The sequence below is a fragment of the Odocoileus virginianus genome, chromosome 14 (assembly GCF_023699985.2).
Source record: "Odocoileus virginianus isolate 20LAN1187 ecotype Illinois chromosome 14, Ovbor_1.2, whole genome shotgun sequence".
NCBI classification, from domain to species: Eukaryota; Metazoa; Chordata; class Mammalia; order Artiodactyla; family Cervidae; genus Odocoileus; species Odocoileus virginianus.
Window position 1 is genome coordinate 66,826 of NC_069687.1, and position 16,468 is coordinate 83,293.

General features: G+C 53.8%; 1 protein-coding gene across 3 annotated transcripts; it reads left to right on the forward strand.

Moving 5' to 3' along the window:
• Positions 1-145: 145 nt before the first annotated feature.
• PDCD6 (programmed cell death 6) lies at positions 146-15,102 on the forward strand. 3 transcript variants are annotated; one of them, XM_020896735.2, is made up of 6 exons: positions 148-326; positions 1,124-1,185; positions 6,432-6,476; positions 7,333-7,485; positions 11,742-11,851; positions 14,532-15,102. In XM_020896735.2, exons 1-6 carry the CDS (start codon positions 232-234, stop codon positions 14,628-14,630), a joined length of 564 nt encoding a protein of 187 aa, XP_020752394.1. In that variant the 5' UTR covers positions 148-231; the 3' UTR covers positions 14,631-15,102. The 3 variants fall into 3 exon arrangements, with proteins under 3 accessions (XP_020752396.1, XP_020752394.1, XP_020752393.1); XM_020896734.2 differs by having other exon boundaries at positions 150-326; positions 7,333-7,491; XM_020896737.2 differs by lacking the exon at positions 7,333-7,485 and having other exon boundaries at positions 146-326.
• The last annotated feature ends 1,366 nt before the right edge of the window (positions 15,103-16,468 follow it).

Genomic DNA, 16,468 nt, shown 5'->3' on the forward strand with positions numbered 1-16,468 from the left:
CCTCGGCCACCGGCTCCAAGCTGCACGCTGGACCCTGACACGCTGGCCGGACGCGGGGGCGTTGCCTGGCAACAGGGCAGCGACGGGATTGGTCGCGCTCGCTCCCGTGACCGCGCCCCTGGAAGTGGCGCGTCCGACCCCGCCCCCGCCGAGGCGGAAGTGGAGCCACCTGCCACCGCCCGCTTCTCAGCCGCGCCTTAGCAGTGCCTCAGCCCTGCCGCTCCTCGGCCCATGGCCGCCTACCCGTACCGCCCGGGCCCCGGCGCCGGCCCTGCCGCGGGCGCCGCGCTCCCGGACCAGAGCTTCCTGTGGAACGTCTTCCAGAGGTGCGGCCGACCGGGCGAGCGGGCACGGGCAAGGCCTCCCCTTCCCTCGGTGTCAGCCCCGGGCCTTCCCCGTCCTGCCCCTCGGCCCGCAGTCCGGCCTCCCTCCTGGAGCCCTGACTCCCTCGGCCCGCAGTCCGGCCTCCCTCCTGACGCCCTGGTCCCCCCGGCCTGCTCCTTCCCCCCAGCTTTGACCTCCTCTCCGCCCCCGGGCACTTCCCGGAGCGCAGAGCGGCCGTCCGGAGGCTCGGCCTCCGTCCTCCTCCCCCGAGAGCGGGGCCTTTGCTCTGGGACGAAGGTCTCCCGGGGACGCTTGTTCAGTTAGGGCTGTAGAAACGCGGGCTTGCCGCGGCTGCCTCAGACACCAGGCGGGAAGCCAGGCCCTGGCTGTGCGCAGGGGACCGTCACCGCAGTGTCTTCGGTACCCGGTCGTCCTTCCAGCGAATCGGCGCCCCATGCTAGAGTGATTTAAGGTCAGGGAGTGACTTAGTTGTCTAAGAGAACCTTTTCCTGTTTGTGAAAAGGACAAGATCTGGGTGGAATTCAGACAGGCTGTGGGAGAAAGGCTTGAGAGAAACGGAGAAGCAGCTTGGCCTTTTGGCAGGGGAGTTCCTCAGACAGTGAAAGAGACAGGCTTGCTTATTCCCCCGGGGACTGTGGGAGTGCGATAGTCTAGCAGCCAAAGGGAAAGAAGCAGGGAAATTAATTTAGGATTGACAGGAGAGGTAAACCTTGGTTTTGGCCCTGTATTGCTTTTCCTGCACTTTGAATCGCTAGTTTAACTAATCTTAATTTTTTAGGGTTGATAAGGACAGGAGCGGTGTGATATCTGACAACGAGCTTCAGCAAGCACTGTCCAATGGTGAGTGCACCCGGCCATCTGGACTTGTGAACTGCAGGCCTGACCACCCGTAGTAAATAACTTCTTTCCTGGATTTATTTTCCGTGTCATTAAGACTTAATCCCTAGCTTGTGGTGGAGGGCTTCCAGGTTTGTTTTGTTGAGTGCTTTCCTGGGTGTCCTGTCAGTGCTTCTCCGAGTCCTTGCTGAGCTGGGGGGCAGCTGCATGGAGGGCACAGGGAAAGCCTGAGAGTTGGAGGCTGGGGTGTGGGCTTCAGGAACCTGGCTTTGTACAGCCGATGGTCCTCCCGTTTATTGAAAGCTGTTGAATTTCTCTGATAACTGCATCTTGTGACTTCTGGGGAGGGGCACCAAGGTCCCACTGACACTGACAGGGAAGTAACTGGGGATGCTGGTGGCCCTGCAGCCGGATCTCGGGGCTCAGGCTTTTCAGTCGGTGAATGCTAGTCATCCAGACGGGGGCGAGAGGATCCCAGCTCTTTGTGCCGGTTCTGGGGGCACATCTTGGAGTCATCTTTTTGCTGGTCTCAGCATGATTAATCCATTGACGTGGAGACCTTACTTCAGTAATTACCTGACTTGAAATAGAGACCTTATTTCAGTAAATACCTGACTGTGTTTCCCTTCTTTTGATCCGTCAGACACCACTGTCTTTTTCTGGTCCTTAGTTTGCGGTGTCTTCCAGAGGGGTGCCATTTAAACTCGAAGAGGGATTGATTTTAAGAGGTAATGACAATGCTGAAAGGCTCACCCTTACCAACGAGAGCAGGCTGGTGTTGTGGGAGGTGGACGGTGCCTCCCAGGCCTGCATATGGACTGGAAGGGAGGTGTGCCCCCGCTGTGGGTACTCCTCTGTTGCTGTTGGTGAACGGTTGGTTATTTACAGGATCATACAGGTAATACTGTCTCTTGAGGATGTCAGTACTGCCTCCAGCTCAGCTGGTTGTTAAAGCAAATGGCTCTGTCAGAACACAGCCTTGAACCAGGAGCCTGCTGGAGAGGGAACGTGTTTAACACAGCCACTAAGTGTGCATCAGGACTATCTCACGGTGACCCTGTGGAATCACTTTTCTTGATCTGCCCCGAGGGAGCCCTCAGCCACTGGGGTGAGGGTGAGGCCGGGTGAGGCCTGACTGGTAGTCACTTAACCCAGAGGGAGGCAGGGACTCCCTCCCCCCACCTGCCGTGCTGCCTCTCTCCTCCCTGGGGATGTGCTGCGTTTTGTGTGGAGCAGTTTGTGACGGCTGTTCTACCTGTTTTGTGTGTATCTTATAAACTGTGATTTTTTTAACCAATCACATTTTCCTCTTCAAATTAGCTGCTAAAATTTTTAAATTTCTAGCTCTACAGTGCCGCAAGCTGAGAATTTTAAGATGTAAATTTTACTGATAGTCGGGGACCCGTTACTTCCTTAGGCTTTTGTCCTCCCATCCTGCATAACGAGAGTTTGCTTTGTTTTGCTGTGCTGTGAATATCTTTATAAATTCTATTAGGCTTTTTCTGCAGGAAGCCTGGTTATGAATGGGTACTGATCGCTCATCCTTTCTCAGCCCCAGAGTAGAGGTAGGTCGCACACTGGAATCAGGATGTGTGCACACATAGCTCGGCGCTCCCCCCACACCTGGCGCCATCCCACCTCCCTCCTCCTGTTGGCCCCCTGAAGGCACAGGCCCACTGTGGCTCTCACCCTGACCAAGCAGGCTCTGCTCCTCCTTCCAGGACGCCCGCCATTCCTCCTGGTCTGGGTGCTCCTGTCTCTGCACCCACGGCCCCTCCCTTTCCTTGGGTGCTGCCTGTTTCCTCCTCTCCTTCTGCTGGAGTTGTTTCTGCAGCTGTCTCTGGCTACTGGGCCTCAGCATCCTGGAGGAAGTTCAGGCTGGTCTCTAGTTTTCGGTTGTATCATGTTTCCTGGCCTCAGTCACTGAGGATGGACACTGAGTCAGTTCTCTTCCTGCTCCTCGAATTCCCAGAGTTGTTAAGATTGGAGTTATTTTGACTTTCAGTTTTCTCCCCAGAATGGACCTCTGTTTTCATATTGCTAAGTTGCTTCAGTCAGGTCCAACTCTTTGTGACCCCATGGACTGCAGCCTGCCAGGCTCCTCCATCCATGGGATTCTCCAGGCAAGAATACTGGAGAGGGTTGCCATTTCCTTCTCCAGGGGGTCTTCCCAACCTAGGGATTGAACCTGCATCTCTTAGGTCTCTTGCATTGACAGGCAGGTTCTTTACCATTAATGCCACCTGGAAAGGCTGTTTTCATATTAGGACTAGAATATTATTTCAGGAAATTAGTTTATTACTGGTGGACAAACTGAAAGCATGAAAGAGCATGGCTTCCCTCTTCAGTTCGCTCTGCGCCTCCGGGGCACTGGTAGAATCAGCTGAAACCGCCCTGAGGAAGTCCTTGTGGGCCCGGCACACTGAGTCCTTATGTCTTCTTTCCTGGGGGACCTTTCCCACGGCTGCTCTGAGGGAGGTGTGGTTAAGAGGTGTGAAGAGACACAGGACTGTCTTGCCATCTAAAATAACATGTCACAAACTATCTTCAGTTAGATACTTTTTAAAAAAATTTTTACTTCCACATTGTTACTTTGAATTATTGGAAATTAAATTTGCTTAAGCCCCTTTTTTTGTACTTCTGTAGATTTGCAGTAGCATAACATTGGTATACTTTGAGAAAGCATTTTTCAAACTGGACTTCATGTATTTATGGCTGTGCTGGGTCTCCGTTGCTGCAGAGGATTCTTTGTGGTTGCAGTGAGTGGGGTAGCTCTAGTTATGGAGCCCGAGCTTCTCACTGCGGCGCCTCCTGTCGAGGAGCACAGGCTCTGGAGCGCAGGCGCCATGGAGCGCGCGCTTAGTTGCTCCGTGCTGCGAGGGATCTTCCTGGGTGAGATCAAACCTGTGTCTTCTGCACTGGCAGGTGGATTCCTTACAATGAGCCACCTGGGAATCCCTAGTTGGACTTTAAATAATAGGTCATATAATACATTCTTTTTGAGGTGTTTTTCTAAAAATGGACTTCAGCTCTCCTAGAGACCCGGCAGTAGTGCCTCTTTGAGGCTGTGGATGAAGGTGACTGGTGGGATATGGAATTCCTGACCCTGTAGAAGCACCAGGGTCCTGGCAGAGTCCACGTGAGCCTGCAGGGTGTGCCCAGCCTGCCTTCGCGGCTCCTGCCTCCCCCAGAAGGGCTGGGCGGCCGGCTCTGCTGCAGTGAAGTGGAAGGGGACGGCCGGTGGTGCTGTGAAAGGTCCAGATCGTCCGCTGATTCAGTGTTGCTGCTGGATGCCGTGACAACTCTACCCACTGACCTCTCACTGAAATACACGTCTGTGCTAACAGGATGCAATTTCTAGAAAGAAAACTCTGGAGAGCAAGAAGAATATATTATCACAGAGCAGAGTGGCATTTTTCTCCTTTAAGAAAGAGTCTGATATAAATTTGTTAAAATCATCTGTATTCCTGAGGGTCGCAGAAAAACATCTTGAGCTTCTGGTGTGACCCCCCTGCCCCTCACCCACCGCCATGGAGCTGTGGCCCTTTCGTGTTCGAATTATGGGTGAAAAGAGTTATGTGTCCTCAGTGTACATGGAAATACTGTGTGTGTTTCTGTTTTCTTTGGTTCTTTCAGATGAGACTGAGGCAAGACTTATAGGAAGAGAGACTATATATTTCTAAGTAGAAGTCTGACAGGAAATCTTTTGCAGGCTTGGCTGTGACATTCCTAGACGCGTTGGTTACCGAGGAAAGCGGGTGGGAATGTTTGAAATTGGGGTTGGCCCTGAAAGCTGCGTGAGGGTCACTGGCGCCGAAGGGACTCTTCCTGCCCAGTGTGTCTTGGGCACCCAGCAGGCTGTTAGGTCTGCTTCTCTGCGTCGCAGTACATTTTCTTACAGGAGGTTGTAGGTTTTCAGGCCGACCCTCTGGTGTATTTGATACCTAGCATTACTGAAGCATTAAGTGCAGCGTCACTAGGGGCTGTCAAGCTTTGATGTTTAGTCTTAGGCCACAGGACCTGGCACGCAACAGAGAGTCTATTCACTGTTGGATGCTGTCGTGACCCCTCGGTTTCTGTGGCGAGTCGGCCCGGTTTGGGTGGCAGGAAGGGCCAGCTACAGGACCAGGAGCCTGCCTCTGCCTCCTGAGCTGGCCAGCCCGCGGGCCTCCTGTCTCTGCGCCGGCTCAGCCCAGGGTGGCCTCTGCTGTCCCCAGTCCCCATCCTCCAGCTCTGTCGGCTGGAGCTCCGGTCCACCCACATGCCCCTCTGCCTCCACAGGGGCCTGGCCTCTATCTTGCAAAGTGCCTGTGTTTGCAGCATCATTTAACTGTTTTACTCAAGTCACTTCTGTTTAAAATTCATTTGCCAATGTGACCAGGACACCCTCCTCACAATTGGGATGAGCAGTGGGCGCAGCCTCCTCTTCCAGAGTCTGCGGAATGCTGTGGCCACGCACAGGCCCCCGGTGGACGGTCCCTGTGGACTCCTGGTGTGGGCACAGCCAGCATCAGAGGGAGGCTGTGGGAGGCAGGAAGAGTCCAGCAGCTGCATTTGGTCCCTCGGGTTCCAGGTACCTGGTGAACATTCCATCATCACAGCTTATGAAGGGTTCTAAATTACCAAATCTGTCAGAGTGAACAGTTCCCTTCATAACAAATGTTTGGTAAGATCCCGTTACTGTTCTTAAATTATCATGGAATGATGCGTTCTTTTCACAGTTTCAGAGAAGATAGTGTGTTGCCCAGCCTGTTACTTTAGGAGGAGCACGTAAGCCTGTCTTCACGCTGTGGTTTCCAGAGCTCTTCGGCTGTTTCACTCACCGTGTGTGCAGCCGTTGTGGGTGCATGGGCAATGCTGGTCCTGGAGCGGTGGTGCCCCTGGGGGTGGGGTTTTCTGAAGTGCAGTTGTGACACTCCTAGCAGGGCTGAGCACCCTCTTCTCAGCTCACCTGGTGCTGTGGGTCTAGGGAAGTTCAGTGAGTGGTAAAATAGCCATTTCTAGTTATAAAGTGAGGAGGGGCAAGCTGCCGGGTGCAGGTCTTCATGAGCAGCTGTGAACGTGTGGCTGGACCGGAGTGACTCTTGGGCAGCGTAGACAGGACCCGTCGTCTGGGGGCAGCCTCCCCACTGAGGTCTTGTGGCTCTCAGGTCTTGATGTTGAAAGCTACTTACTTTCTCTGGCTTTGGGGGTTACAAACTGGGGATTCAGAGATTCTGCTCTGTCTTAATTCCTGCTGTTTGTTTCAGGCACCTGGACTCCGTTTAATCCAGTGACTGTCAGATCGATCATATGTAAGTATGGGCAACCCCGTCGGGCCTGTGCTCCTGGCTGATTGTCTTCCGGGTGTCCCGCCCGCCCCACCATCCCTGAGCCTTTACTCAGCGTCCGCCGTGCGCCCCGCCCTCATTCCCGCACATGCTTCCATTCCCCCTGGGTTGCGCGACTGTGACTGGAGGAAGCAGCTGAGTTCTCACATGACGAGTCACTCCGCTGGAGTGACTTCTGTGCACCCCAGGAACACTTCAGTTTCCTGAAGAGGCAGATGGCGCACTACGTTTTCTTACCAGTGTCTCAGACTGAGATTTCATACATGCATCTCTATCCATTTTGCATGCAGTTATATGTAAATGTAGTTACAAGTTCTTATTTGGACCTGAAATGAGGCTGATTTTTTTAAAATGAAAGGTGGATCTTGCTTAAAAAAAAAAGAACAACCCAAAAGCCGGTAGTTTTTTTCTCATTGGAACGGGCCTCCCTGACCAAGCCCTCTAAGGAGCTCCCCCTTGGGGACGCGAATCCTCTGGGGGATGGATGGGCAGCTCCAGGAACCAGACCTGAGCCTGGAGGGTTGGGTTGGGCTCCTTGATCCCTCTGCACCCCGGTTCCTTCCCGAGAGCGGGCATGCCCAGCTTTTAAGGAGCATCCTTCTGTGTAAATCATTCTTATTGTGGATCTACCAGGGTGTTCGGCTTGCACATCCCTCTTCACAGCCGCCTCACGCCCGCCTGGCTGATGTAGGGCTGGTGTTATCACAGCCCCTGGGGACCTGCTGGCCGAGCTCTGGGCTGGTCCTGGGGGAGCCCAGCCTGCAGAGCTGTGGGTGCACCTCTGCCCTGGTTCCTGCTGAGCCGTGCCCTTTCGCTTCAGCCATGTTTGACAGAGAGAACAAGGCCGGAGTGAACTTCAGTGAGTTCACTGGTGTCTGGAAGTACATCACGGACTGGCAGAACGTCTTCCGCACATACGACAGGGACAACTCGGGCATGATCGACAAGAACGAGCTCAAGCAAGCCCTCTCAGGTTTCGGTAAAACACTTGTCTTGACTGCATAGCTATTTCATTTTGGAGCCAAGGGCCATAACGTGTATCTTGTTGCTTTGTTCAGCTTAATGATTTGAAAGTAGCCTATGTGAAATTTTGTTTACATCGCAGTTTTACATTTTTGATGTTTCTTTATCATGCAGGCTTATATTTGACTTGGGGGCTTTTATGCGGTTTTCCATCCAAAATGAGATAAGGGCTATGCAGGAGTTTTCTTTTGTGAAGTGGTGTCGCAGTCACGCTGAGAATGTGGCTTTCAAAAAGTTTAAAGTGAACGAGTCAAGATAAAACAGCTTGCATATATAAAGCAGCTTCTGTTCCCTGACATGAGAATACATGGACCGATGATAAAATGCCCATGAAAGGCGAGCCTGTGGGTTGCATGGAGCGCAAGCGTGAGCACGGAAGCCCTCATTCTCAAGTGTGTACAGCCTGCGTGCTTGCTGTGCTGTGAGCGGTGCTCTCATGGCGCCTTCCAGAGCGGTCAGCAGGCCTGGTCCCGGGGCTCACCTGGGCCTGCGGGGAGCTCGGGGTTCATGAGGAGGGACGCAGTCATTGCACCAGAATTCTGGTTTGACGGGCGTGAACCCCCCGGCCCTGTGTTCGCTGGGCCCTTCTGTTAAAAGAGGCCAGTGTACTTTATTCTGGCTGTTTCTGGTTTCAGTGACAAAGTACATTTTGGTCCTTGTGGTTATCGCTGTGCTTCTTCCCCACCCCTCTTGCTCTGTGTTCGTCCTTTGAGGCTGTCTTCTCCTCTTTGTCTCTGTCTTGCTTTAGAGGCTGTGGGACCCCACAGAAGTTTGTTTCATGAGCCCACCAGGCGCAGGTCAGGATTTGGGCAGGACATTGGCCCCGGGTTCTCTGGATTGGAACTTGGAATGCAGCTGACCTTGCTGTGCCCGTAGGTGGGGGACTGAGCGTTAGGGGTGTCCCCCACAGAGCAGTCCTGGGCAGGAGAGAGCTGGAGGCCTGGCTGACTGGAACCTGGACCCTCTGAATTAATTTCCAGACTGGTGATCTCAGCACCGACCACAGTGTTTCTAACCTTGTCAGGCCTGGAACCCGCTTTTTCTTAGTGCCAGCACCCGTCATGTCCTGGACTCGGGTTGGAAACGCTGAGGTCGACCAGCTGGTCTCTGGCTCTCGGGCCTGCAAGTTCTGGTCAGACTTAGGAGGTCAGATGCTGACAGGCTCCACAGTGCAGGGCAGAGCCAAGAGCCTTCCTGACTTTCAACTTTTCCTGGAGAAAGGACATACTCTGTTGCAGCGTTTCTTCAGTTATTCCGCAGGTTTCCTTCCTGCCCTTGGCCTCCATTTCTCAGGACTCCTCTGGCTCCTCATCTCCCACCCAAGGTGACTTGTCAACCTTTTGCCGCTTACTTGTTAGTAACTGTTAGAAAACTTGCTCTGTTAGTGAAATTTCCTCTTTGATTTTTAAGACCAAGTGTCTGTCAGTCAAGCTGGAGCTGCATTGCAGCTCAGCAGACGCGTGAGGGAGCCAGGGCGGCTGAAACCCTAAGGTGCCCTCTGACCTCTCACCCCCCTACATGGGTCTCAGGCTAACCCTGGCAGGGCTGTGTGACCCTGAACAGCCCACCTGCTGGATTTGATGGTCCATCCGTTCATCTTTTAGGCTTTTATTCCTATTAGGTGCTCCATAATAGGAATAAAAGAGCCTCTTGATAACGGTGAAAGAGGAGAGTAAAAAAGGCTACTTAAAACTCAACATTCAAAAACCTAAGATCATGGCCTCTGGTCCCATCACTTCATGGCAAATAGATGGGGAAACTATGGAAACAGTGGCAGACTTTATTTTCTTGGGCTCCAAAATCACTCTAGATGGTGACCGCAGCCATGAAATTAAAAGCCACTTGCTCTTTGGAAGAAAAGCAATGAGCAACGTAGACAGTGTATTAAAAAGCAGACAACACTTTACCAACAAAGGTCTGTCTGGTTAAAGCTCTGGTTTTTCTAGTAGTCATGCATGGATGTGAGAGTTGGACCATAAAGAAAGCTAAGTTCTCAAGAATTGGTGCTTTTGAACTGTGGTGTTGGAGAAGGCATTTGAGAGTTCGTTGGACTGCAAGGAGATCCAACCAGTCATCCTAAAGGAAATCAGTCCTGAGTCTTCATTGAAAGGACTGATGTTGAAACTGAAACTCCAGTACTTTGGCCACCTGATACAAAGAGCTGACTCATTTGAAAAGACCCTGATACTGGGAAAGATTGAGGGCAGGAGAAGAAAGGGACAACAGAGGATGAGATGGCTGGATGGCATCACCGACTTCGATGGATGTGGGTTTGAGCAAACTGCCGGAGTTGGTGATGGACAGGGAGGCCTGGCGTGCTGCAGTCCATGGGGTTTCAAAAAGTCGGACGCAACTAAGTGACTAAACAGCATGTTTTGCACGCCAGGTACAGAGACTGGAAAGTAAGATGTGTGTAAGGCAAGGCCACACACTCCACTCGTTGGGGACAAACAGTCCTGCTGTCCCTGACAAAGGCAGGCTCCCCACCACAAGCGCCCCTCCAGCACTCCCGCCCCAACCCTGCACCCAGCCCCTGGCAGCCTGAATTCAGCTTGGTTTGTGGGGACGTCATGCGGGGGCAGTGAGCCTCCAGTTACTCGTCGCCCTCGCTGGCTGCTTTCCGTCTTGTGCTGCACCTGCCCTGCCCCTTTTAGTGCAGCAGAGTCCAAGCCCTGCCACCCACGCGCCCACTCTGCATCCCACAGCCCGGGCCGTCAGCTGCCCTGACCAGGTCAACGGCGTCTTTACGGTCGGGTTGACCAAGTTACGGCCCTGACAGGGCCACGGCAGCCCCCACCCCTGTCTGTGCCATTGGCTGCGTCTGTCCTCTGCCATAGTTTCTGACTGGCATCCGCTTTTCTTCCTGGTGCTGCAAGTGGGCGCTGGGTGGTCAGTGGAGGCACCAGGCCACCTCGCTAGCTTTTAGGGAAGAAGGGATTGTTCCCTCCACTGGAAGTGCAGCCTCGGGGGAGGGGCATTCTAGGAGGACGTGCATGACACACAGTGAGGTGGCCGGCAGGGTTTCCACCTGCCTCACTGGCCTAGAACAGGCTGCTGAGGTGGGTCCACATCTGGGATTTGGAGGGCGGAGTGGGCCCAGCGGTTCAGCGGACCCAGTGGCACCTGTCTGGTTCCGTGAGCCCCGGTCTCCGTAATGCTGTGTCCCTGTCACCATCTTGCCACCCTTCCCCAGCCTGGGTGGGAGCCCATGGAACAGCGAGGGCTGGACAAGCACTGCCCTGCGCCAAGTCCCAAGCGCACGCTCCAGCCTGGCCTCTGTCTGGCCACAGGCTGTGCCAGGTGTAGGAGGGTCCTGTCTGCTGCTCAGCTGCAGGGCCGGGGGCCTGGATTAGTTCACGGGATGTGAGGAGCTCGCTGACCACTCTGGAAGGTACTGTCACGCGTGTGCACGTTTGACTTTTTCAGTAAAGTGATGAAGTGCTTATACAGGTAATTAACTGTGACATTCACTCAGATAATAGGTGTACATATCCTTGCAAAGATTCCAGCGAGACTGAAAAGTGGTAAAAATATTTTGCACCTGGATGTTGTCTCCTGAATAAGTAAGGAAGCCACGGTCACACAGGTGGTGAGACTGGTGGGGTGGGGAGGGAAGGGCTGAGAGAGCCAGGGTATCCCTGCTGGAGGCCAGGCTACTCAGGCATTGGAGGGGGAGTCGAGTCACCAGGATGGCCCCTCTGGAGCTCCGTCTGAGTGCAGCTGCTGCATCCTCGCAGCCTTGACTTCCTGATGTCAGGGAGCGGCTGATGCGGGGGAGGGGCCATCAGTTAACTTCCTGTCCTTAAGTTTACACTTTGTCTCCTTGGGAGCCTTAGTGAGGTTTTATTTTGCAAAGCATTCTCTAGCAGTGAATAATCCAGGACAGCTGGGTTATTGACAGCTTCACCACTAGGTTAAGAATGAAGTAAAGTTTACCAGTAAGGGCTTTTAAGAAGGTTGATATTCCAGAAGCCCCTGCAGGGCGACTGTAACGCTGGAGTTGGTGTGAACAAGTGATTTTGTGGTCCCTCCAGGAGGGCGCCTCCGTGGGGCCGAGGGCACAGTGCAGAGACTCTGTGGAGCTCTCGGCGCCTTGCCATGTGCTTGCCCCCGGGCCTGACTGGGGGACCCCGTTGTGTTCTCGGGGGTGGGGGGAGACTGGGTTCCGGGGTGGGCATGGGGTTGACTCTGCCCGCCCCCCTGCAGGGTACCGGCTCTCTGACCAGTTTCACGACATCCTCATTCGGAAGTTCGACCGACAAGGCCGGGGGCAGATCGCCTTCGACGACTTCATCCAGGGCTGCATCGTGCTGCAGGTACCGCCCCCAGAAGGCCCGGGGTGGTGGGCAGTGGGCACCTGAGGCCCCGCGCTCCGGCAGTTGAAGTGAGTCAGACGCGTAAGACTGGCTCTAGAACCTGCAGAAGTGAGTGTGCTTTTTGGAGAAGTAACTAGTTCTGTTAAATGGAGGTGTAGACAGCGTGTCCCTCCTCCCCTGGAAACCCTGAGAGCCGTCCATTTGGAAGGGGTCCAGCGGGCGGTTTACATGAATACCTGGTGTTGTATTGTGTTTCTTCCTGAGTATTGGAGAAGGTTTTGTTGTGAGGCTTGCTCTGCGCCCTCACGTGAGGCTTGTGCCCCAGCAGGAGTCGGGAGCAGTGCCTGGTGGGCTGATGATTGCAGTGCCCGCCACCTCGCAGGCCCCTCCGAGCTGGCTCCTCCTGCGGTCCCTCGGCTCACCCAGGAGGAACCAAGGGCGGGCACACCCTCCAAGGGTGGAGGCAGCAGCACCTGACCCGCCTGGCTGTTCCCACACAGGCCCTGCTCCTGTCTCCAGGTGGGGGGCCAAGTTCCTTAGATTTCAGCCTTAGAAAACGCAGTGAATTGGTGTAAACCCTTATGTCTCTCAGAGTCTTTATTGTGAGAAGTCTCAATAATAATAATAGCGAAGACAACCCATGTGCCCATTATTTAGAGTCAGCAGTTACCACCTCACAGCCAAGTCCATATAATACTCCATTCGCTCATAATTCTGACACAGTTCCATTTATGGGAAGCAAATGTATTTTCCAGAAGTATTTCAGTAGAACCCGGCCCTGAAAGACACCCTTGCTGTTTACATCCAAACCATTTTGTTGTCTTTAGAATCTACAGAGAGGTGTGCATGAGGTTATCAGTGTGACTGGTAACCTGGGGGACATTCTCAGGGCTCTCCTTTTCACAGTGATAGTTGAATGACTGAGGTTTCTCTCCCTGACCTGCCGTCCTGATTTCTCTCCTGGGGAATCTGGGCCGGCCAGGCCCTGTGCTTCAGTGGCTCCTTGGAATGCCAGGTGTCTCCCTCTCCGGGTCTGGCGAGGTGAGGTTACAGGGCTTCTCTGGTGGCTCAGACAATAAAGAATCTGCCTGCAATGCTGGGGACCTAGGTTCGATCCCTGTGTTGGGAAGATCCCCTGGAGGAGGGCATGGCAACCCATGCCAGTTTTCTCGTCTAGAGAATCCTGTGGCCAGAGGAGCCTGGCGGGCTACAGTCAATGGGGTCACAAGGAGTCAGATATGACCAAGCGGCCAACACTTCGCTTCTGTGCTGTCAGAATATGTTAGGAATAGGTGTGATATAGAAATTTCACCAGGACCTGTGGGGTTAGGGTTTTCATTTGAGGTTATGTCCCCTAAGTAACCAGCTGATCTTTATGTCTGCATAAGCAAAGGTCATCCTGTGTCACTTTCAGCCCCTGGAGTAACAGGATCTGAGTCCCCACTGCCTGTAGACTGAGCACAGACTGTGGGCTGCCCACAGCCTGCCGCTGTCCAAGCCTGGTGTCACTGCCCCCACCCCTTAGAGAAGGAGCCCAAACTCTGCACAGAGATGGGGGTCAGAAAGGAAAGGCTCAGCTGCAGGCCACCTGCAGAAAGTCCTCAGAAGCCCTCAGAGGTGTTTTCTTCCATCTGCCTCTTTTGAGAAAGAAAAAGCCTTTTTGAAAGTTGTTTTTATGAAACAATGTGAAAATTGGTAGAAATCTTCAAGTGTAAAGAAAGGGAAACCACGCGGTGTCTCCCAGCAGAGGGGACTGCTGCTGTGGTTTCTGTGGTCTGTATCACACCAGCGTTGGCCACACAGGAAGTTCCAGCTCACCCCCACGTGGACCATCACCTGTGTCAGCCTGTTGATTGTTGGCCGTCGATCTGCCCAGCTTGGGACAGAGAGGGCCAGAACTGGAGACAGGTGTGGGAGGCTCAGCTCACAGGCCAGGCTGCAGCCTTGCTCGGTCCTGGAGCAGGTGGACAGGCAGCTGCCAAGGTCTCAGTGAGACTGGGCGCTGTCTTCTCCTGTCTCGGTTCTTCTGAACCTGTGGTGGTTTCCAGCTTCTGTCGTTCAGGCAGCGCTGACCTGGCCGCCCCAGTCCCTGTTGTCTGGTGACTGGACTTGTGAACAGACTGAGGGGGAGCCCTGGGGGCTGGTCAGCCAGGAGGGGATGGGGAGGGTGGGCATCGGGACAAGGGACTGGGCTGGCACAGAAGAGAGACCCCACCCTCTGGTTCTGCGGCCAGGCTCCCCCCCCCGTGGGGGGCAGGTTCTTGGGGCCCAGTGGAGGCTGGTTTCCTTTCATCCTGAGAAGCCTGTCGCCAGAACAGAGGGGAGCCTTCAAGGAGGGTCCTGGGAGAACGGTCTTAGGGTGGGAAAGGAGGGCCCAGGCACATCACCCACTTTGGGGAAACCTTGTTCTGGGGCCAGAGGCCCCACCAGGACCCGGGGCTGTGGCCTACACACTGGGCCCCCCCCGTCGCCCGCTGTCCTGCCCGACCTCCATCTCCTGGGCGGACCGGCCTGCCCTGCGGGTTGTTAGGGACACCTGCGCTGCCTCCCTGTGCTGGGGGTGTGGGGTGTGGAGACAGGAACTCTTCTGAAATTGGGTTCCTGAATGTCTGTTTACCAATACATTGTGTTCCTTCTGTTTGGTAAGTGTCAGGTCTAAATACCTGCTGTTTTTCCTCAGAGGTTGACAGATATATTCAGACGCTACGATACAGACCAGGACGGCTGGATCCAAGTGTCATATGAACAGTATCTGTCCATGGTCTTCAGCATCGTATGACCCTGCCTTTCTGCAAATACCAGCATGACTTATGGAAAAAAAAAGACTGAAAATGCCAAATCTCTTACCTTTAATGAAACAGACACCAATGCAGTTAGATACTGTTCTTTCTTTAAATTTTGTATAACTACTATTTGGGGACCCAACTGTATATATGTGGATAAGCTGGTTAACGTTTCCCGCTTGTAACAATAGTTATATCTTTCCATAGATACAGACATTTGATATGAGGCTGTTTAATTGTGCCATGAGGTAACATAATAATGTTTCAGGTATTCTGCTTGCAAAAAACTTACCATGTGCTTTTTTAGATAGCTCTAGTTCTAGAGTGGAAATACTTTATTAGCCAATAGGAACTTTAAATAATGTGGAACTTGCACAGAAGGCCACTCACGTGCCTTACTTTTTAAAGGGGGTTTACTGTATTCACTTGAATGTGCAGCGTAAGCAATAAAGCACACATATCCTTGTGCCCGTCTGTCTCAGCTGGACTCACGTGGAGCTCCAAGGGGTGCAGCAACCTGGGGTGTCCCCTGGCCCTGGTCATGGAGTCCCAAGATTTGTCCATCCTCTGTGACAGGAGTTGGTTTACATTTGGTAAAACTTTGGAAATACAAATCCAAGTTTAATTTGGAAAGGAGTGGTCTTCCTTTCACTTACTAATGGTGTACCTCTGCCCTCTGATGGACTTGGTCAGAGTTTTTCACACGTGACTGTGGAGCAGGGGTGCAGCCGGCCCCGCCCCATGTGCTCACTGTCCGGCCGGCCCCGGGTCCCTGTACCCGCACCCGCAGATTCGCTTCAGGCTCCTGTGCCCCCGCCCTTTAAAGGTGCCTCCCTAAACCAGGATTTGGGGCTGGGGCTGTGAGATTTGGGGTGGGCTTCTGGGTGGGTGTCAGTGACCCATAAATGGATCTGGGGCATCAGAAACAGGCGGTCCATTTTGGGGGACCTGTGCTGGTGGCAGATAGGCGCCTGGGGAGCTGTGAGTTTTATCTGCAGTGTCTGATTAGGAGGAACATCACTGAGCACAGTACCTGGGGCTGAGATAAAGAATCTGTGGGGCTCCACCTGGCCTTGTGAGCTCATGGTCGAAGGTCCAAGGGGTTCTCTGAGGATTCCACGCCTTTACCCTTCATGGATCTCTACACTTCGAAACACTTCTGAGGACACCAGCCCACATTCACAAGTTGTACTCCAGATGTCGGTTCCCAAATTCCTGACTCTTGAGGCCCAGGACATCCGGGTGTGCAGCTTGACTCATCTTGTACCTGGTACCCACTGCCTCAGCCAAAACTGCCCCTAGTCTATCTCCCTGTCTCCCACTGGATGGAGGTGTAGACAATGTGACCCACTTCCCCTCTGGAGGTTCCCCAGTAGCAGAGGTGTCGACAGTGGACCCACTTCCCCTAGAGGTTCCCCAGTAGACAGAAGTGTAGACAGTGGGTCCCTCCTCCCCTGGAGGTTCCCCAGTAGATGGAGGTGTAGGCAGTGGGCCCACTTCCCCTGGAGGTTCCCCAGTAGACGGAGGTGTAGGCAGTGGGCCCACTTCCCCTGGAGGTTCCCCAATAGATGGAGGTGTAGACAGTGGAGCCCACTTCCCCTGGCGATTCCCCAGTAGACGGAGGTGTAGACAGTGGGTCCCTCCTCCCATGGAGGTTCTCCAGTAGACGGAGGTGTAGGCAGTGGGCCCACTTCCCCTGGAGGTTCCCCAGTAGACGGAGGTGTAGACAGTGGAGCCCACTTCCCCAGAGGTTCCCCAGTAGACGGAGGTGTAGGCAGTGGGCCCACTTCCCCTGGAGGTTCCCCAATAGATGGAGGTGTAGACAGTGGAGCCC

Bases quoted from the DNA above. Each gene is read 5' to 3' on its own strand.
- PDCD6 (XM_020896734.2), top strand. From the start codon at position 232: ATGGCCGCCTACCCGTACCGCCCGGGCCCCGGCGCCGGCCCTGCCGCG. The intron at 327-1,123 runs GTGCGGCCGACC...TTAATTTTTTAG, and splicing joins CTGTGGAACGTCTTCCAGAG to GGTTGATAAGGACAGGAGCG. The intron at 7,492-11,741 runs GTAAAACACTTG...GCCCCCCTGCAG, and splicing joins GCAAGCCCTCTCAGGTTTCG to GGTACCGGCTCTCTGACCAG.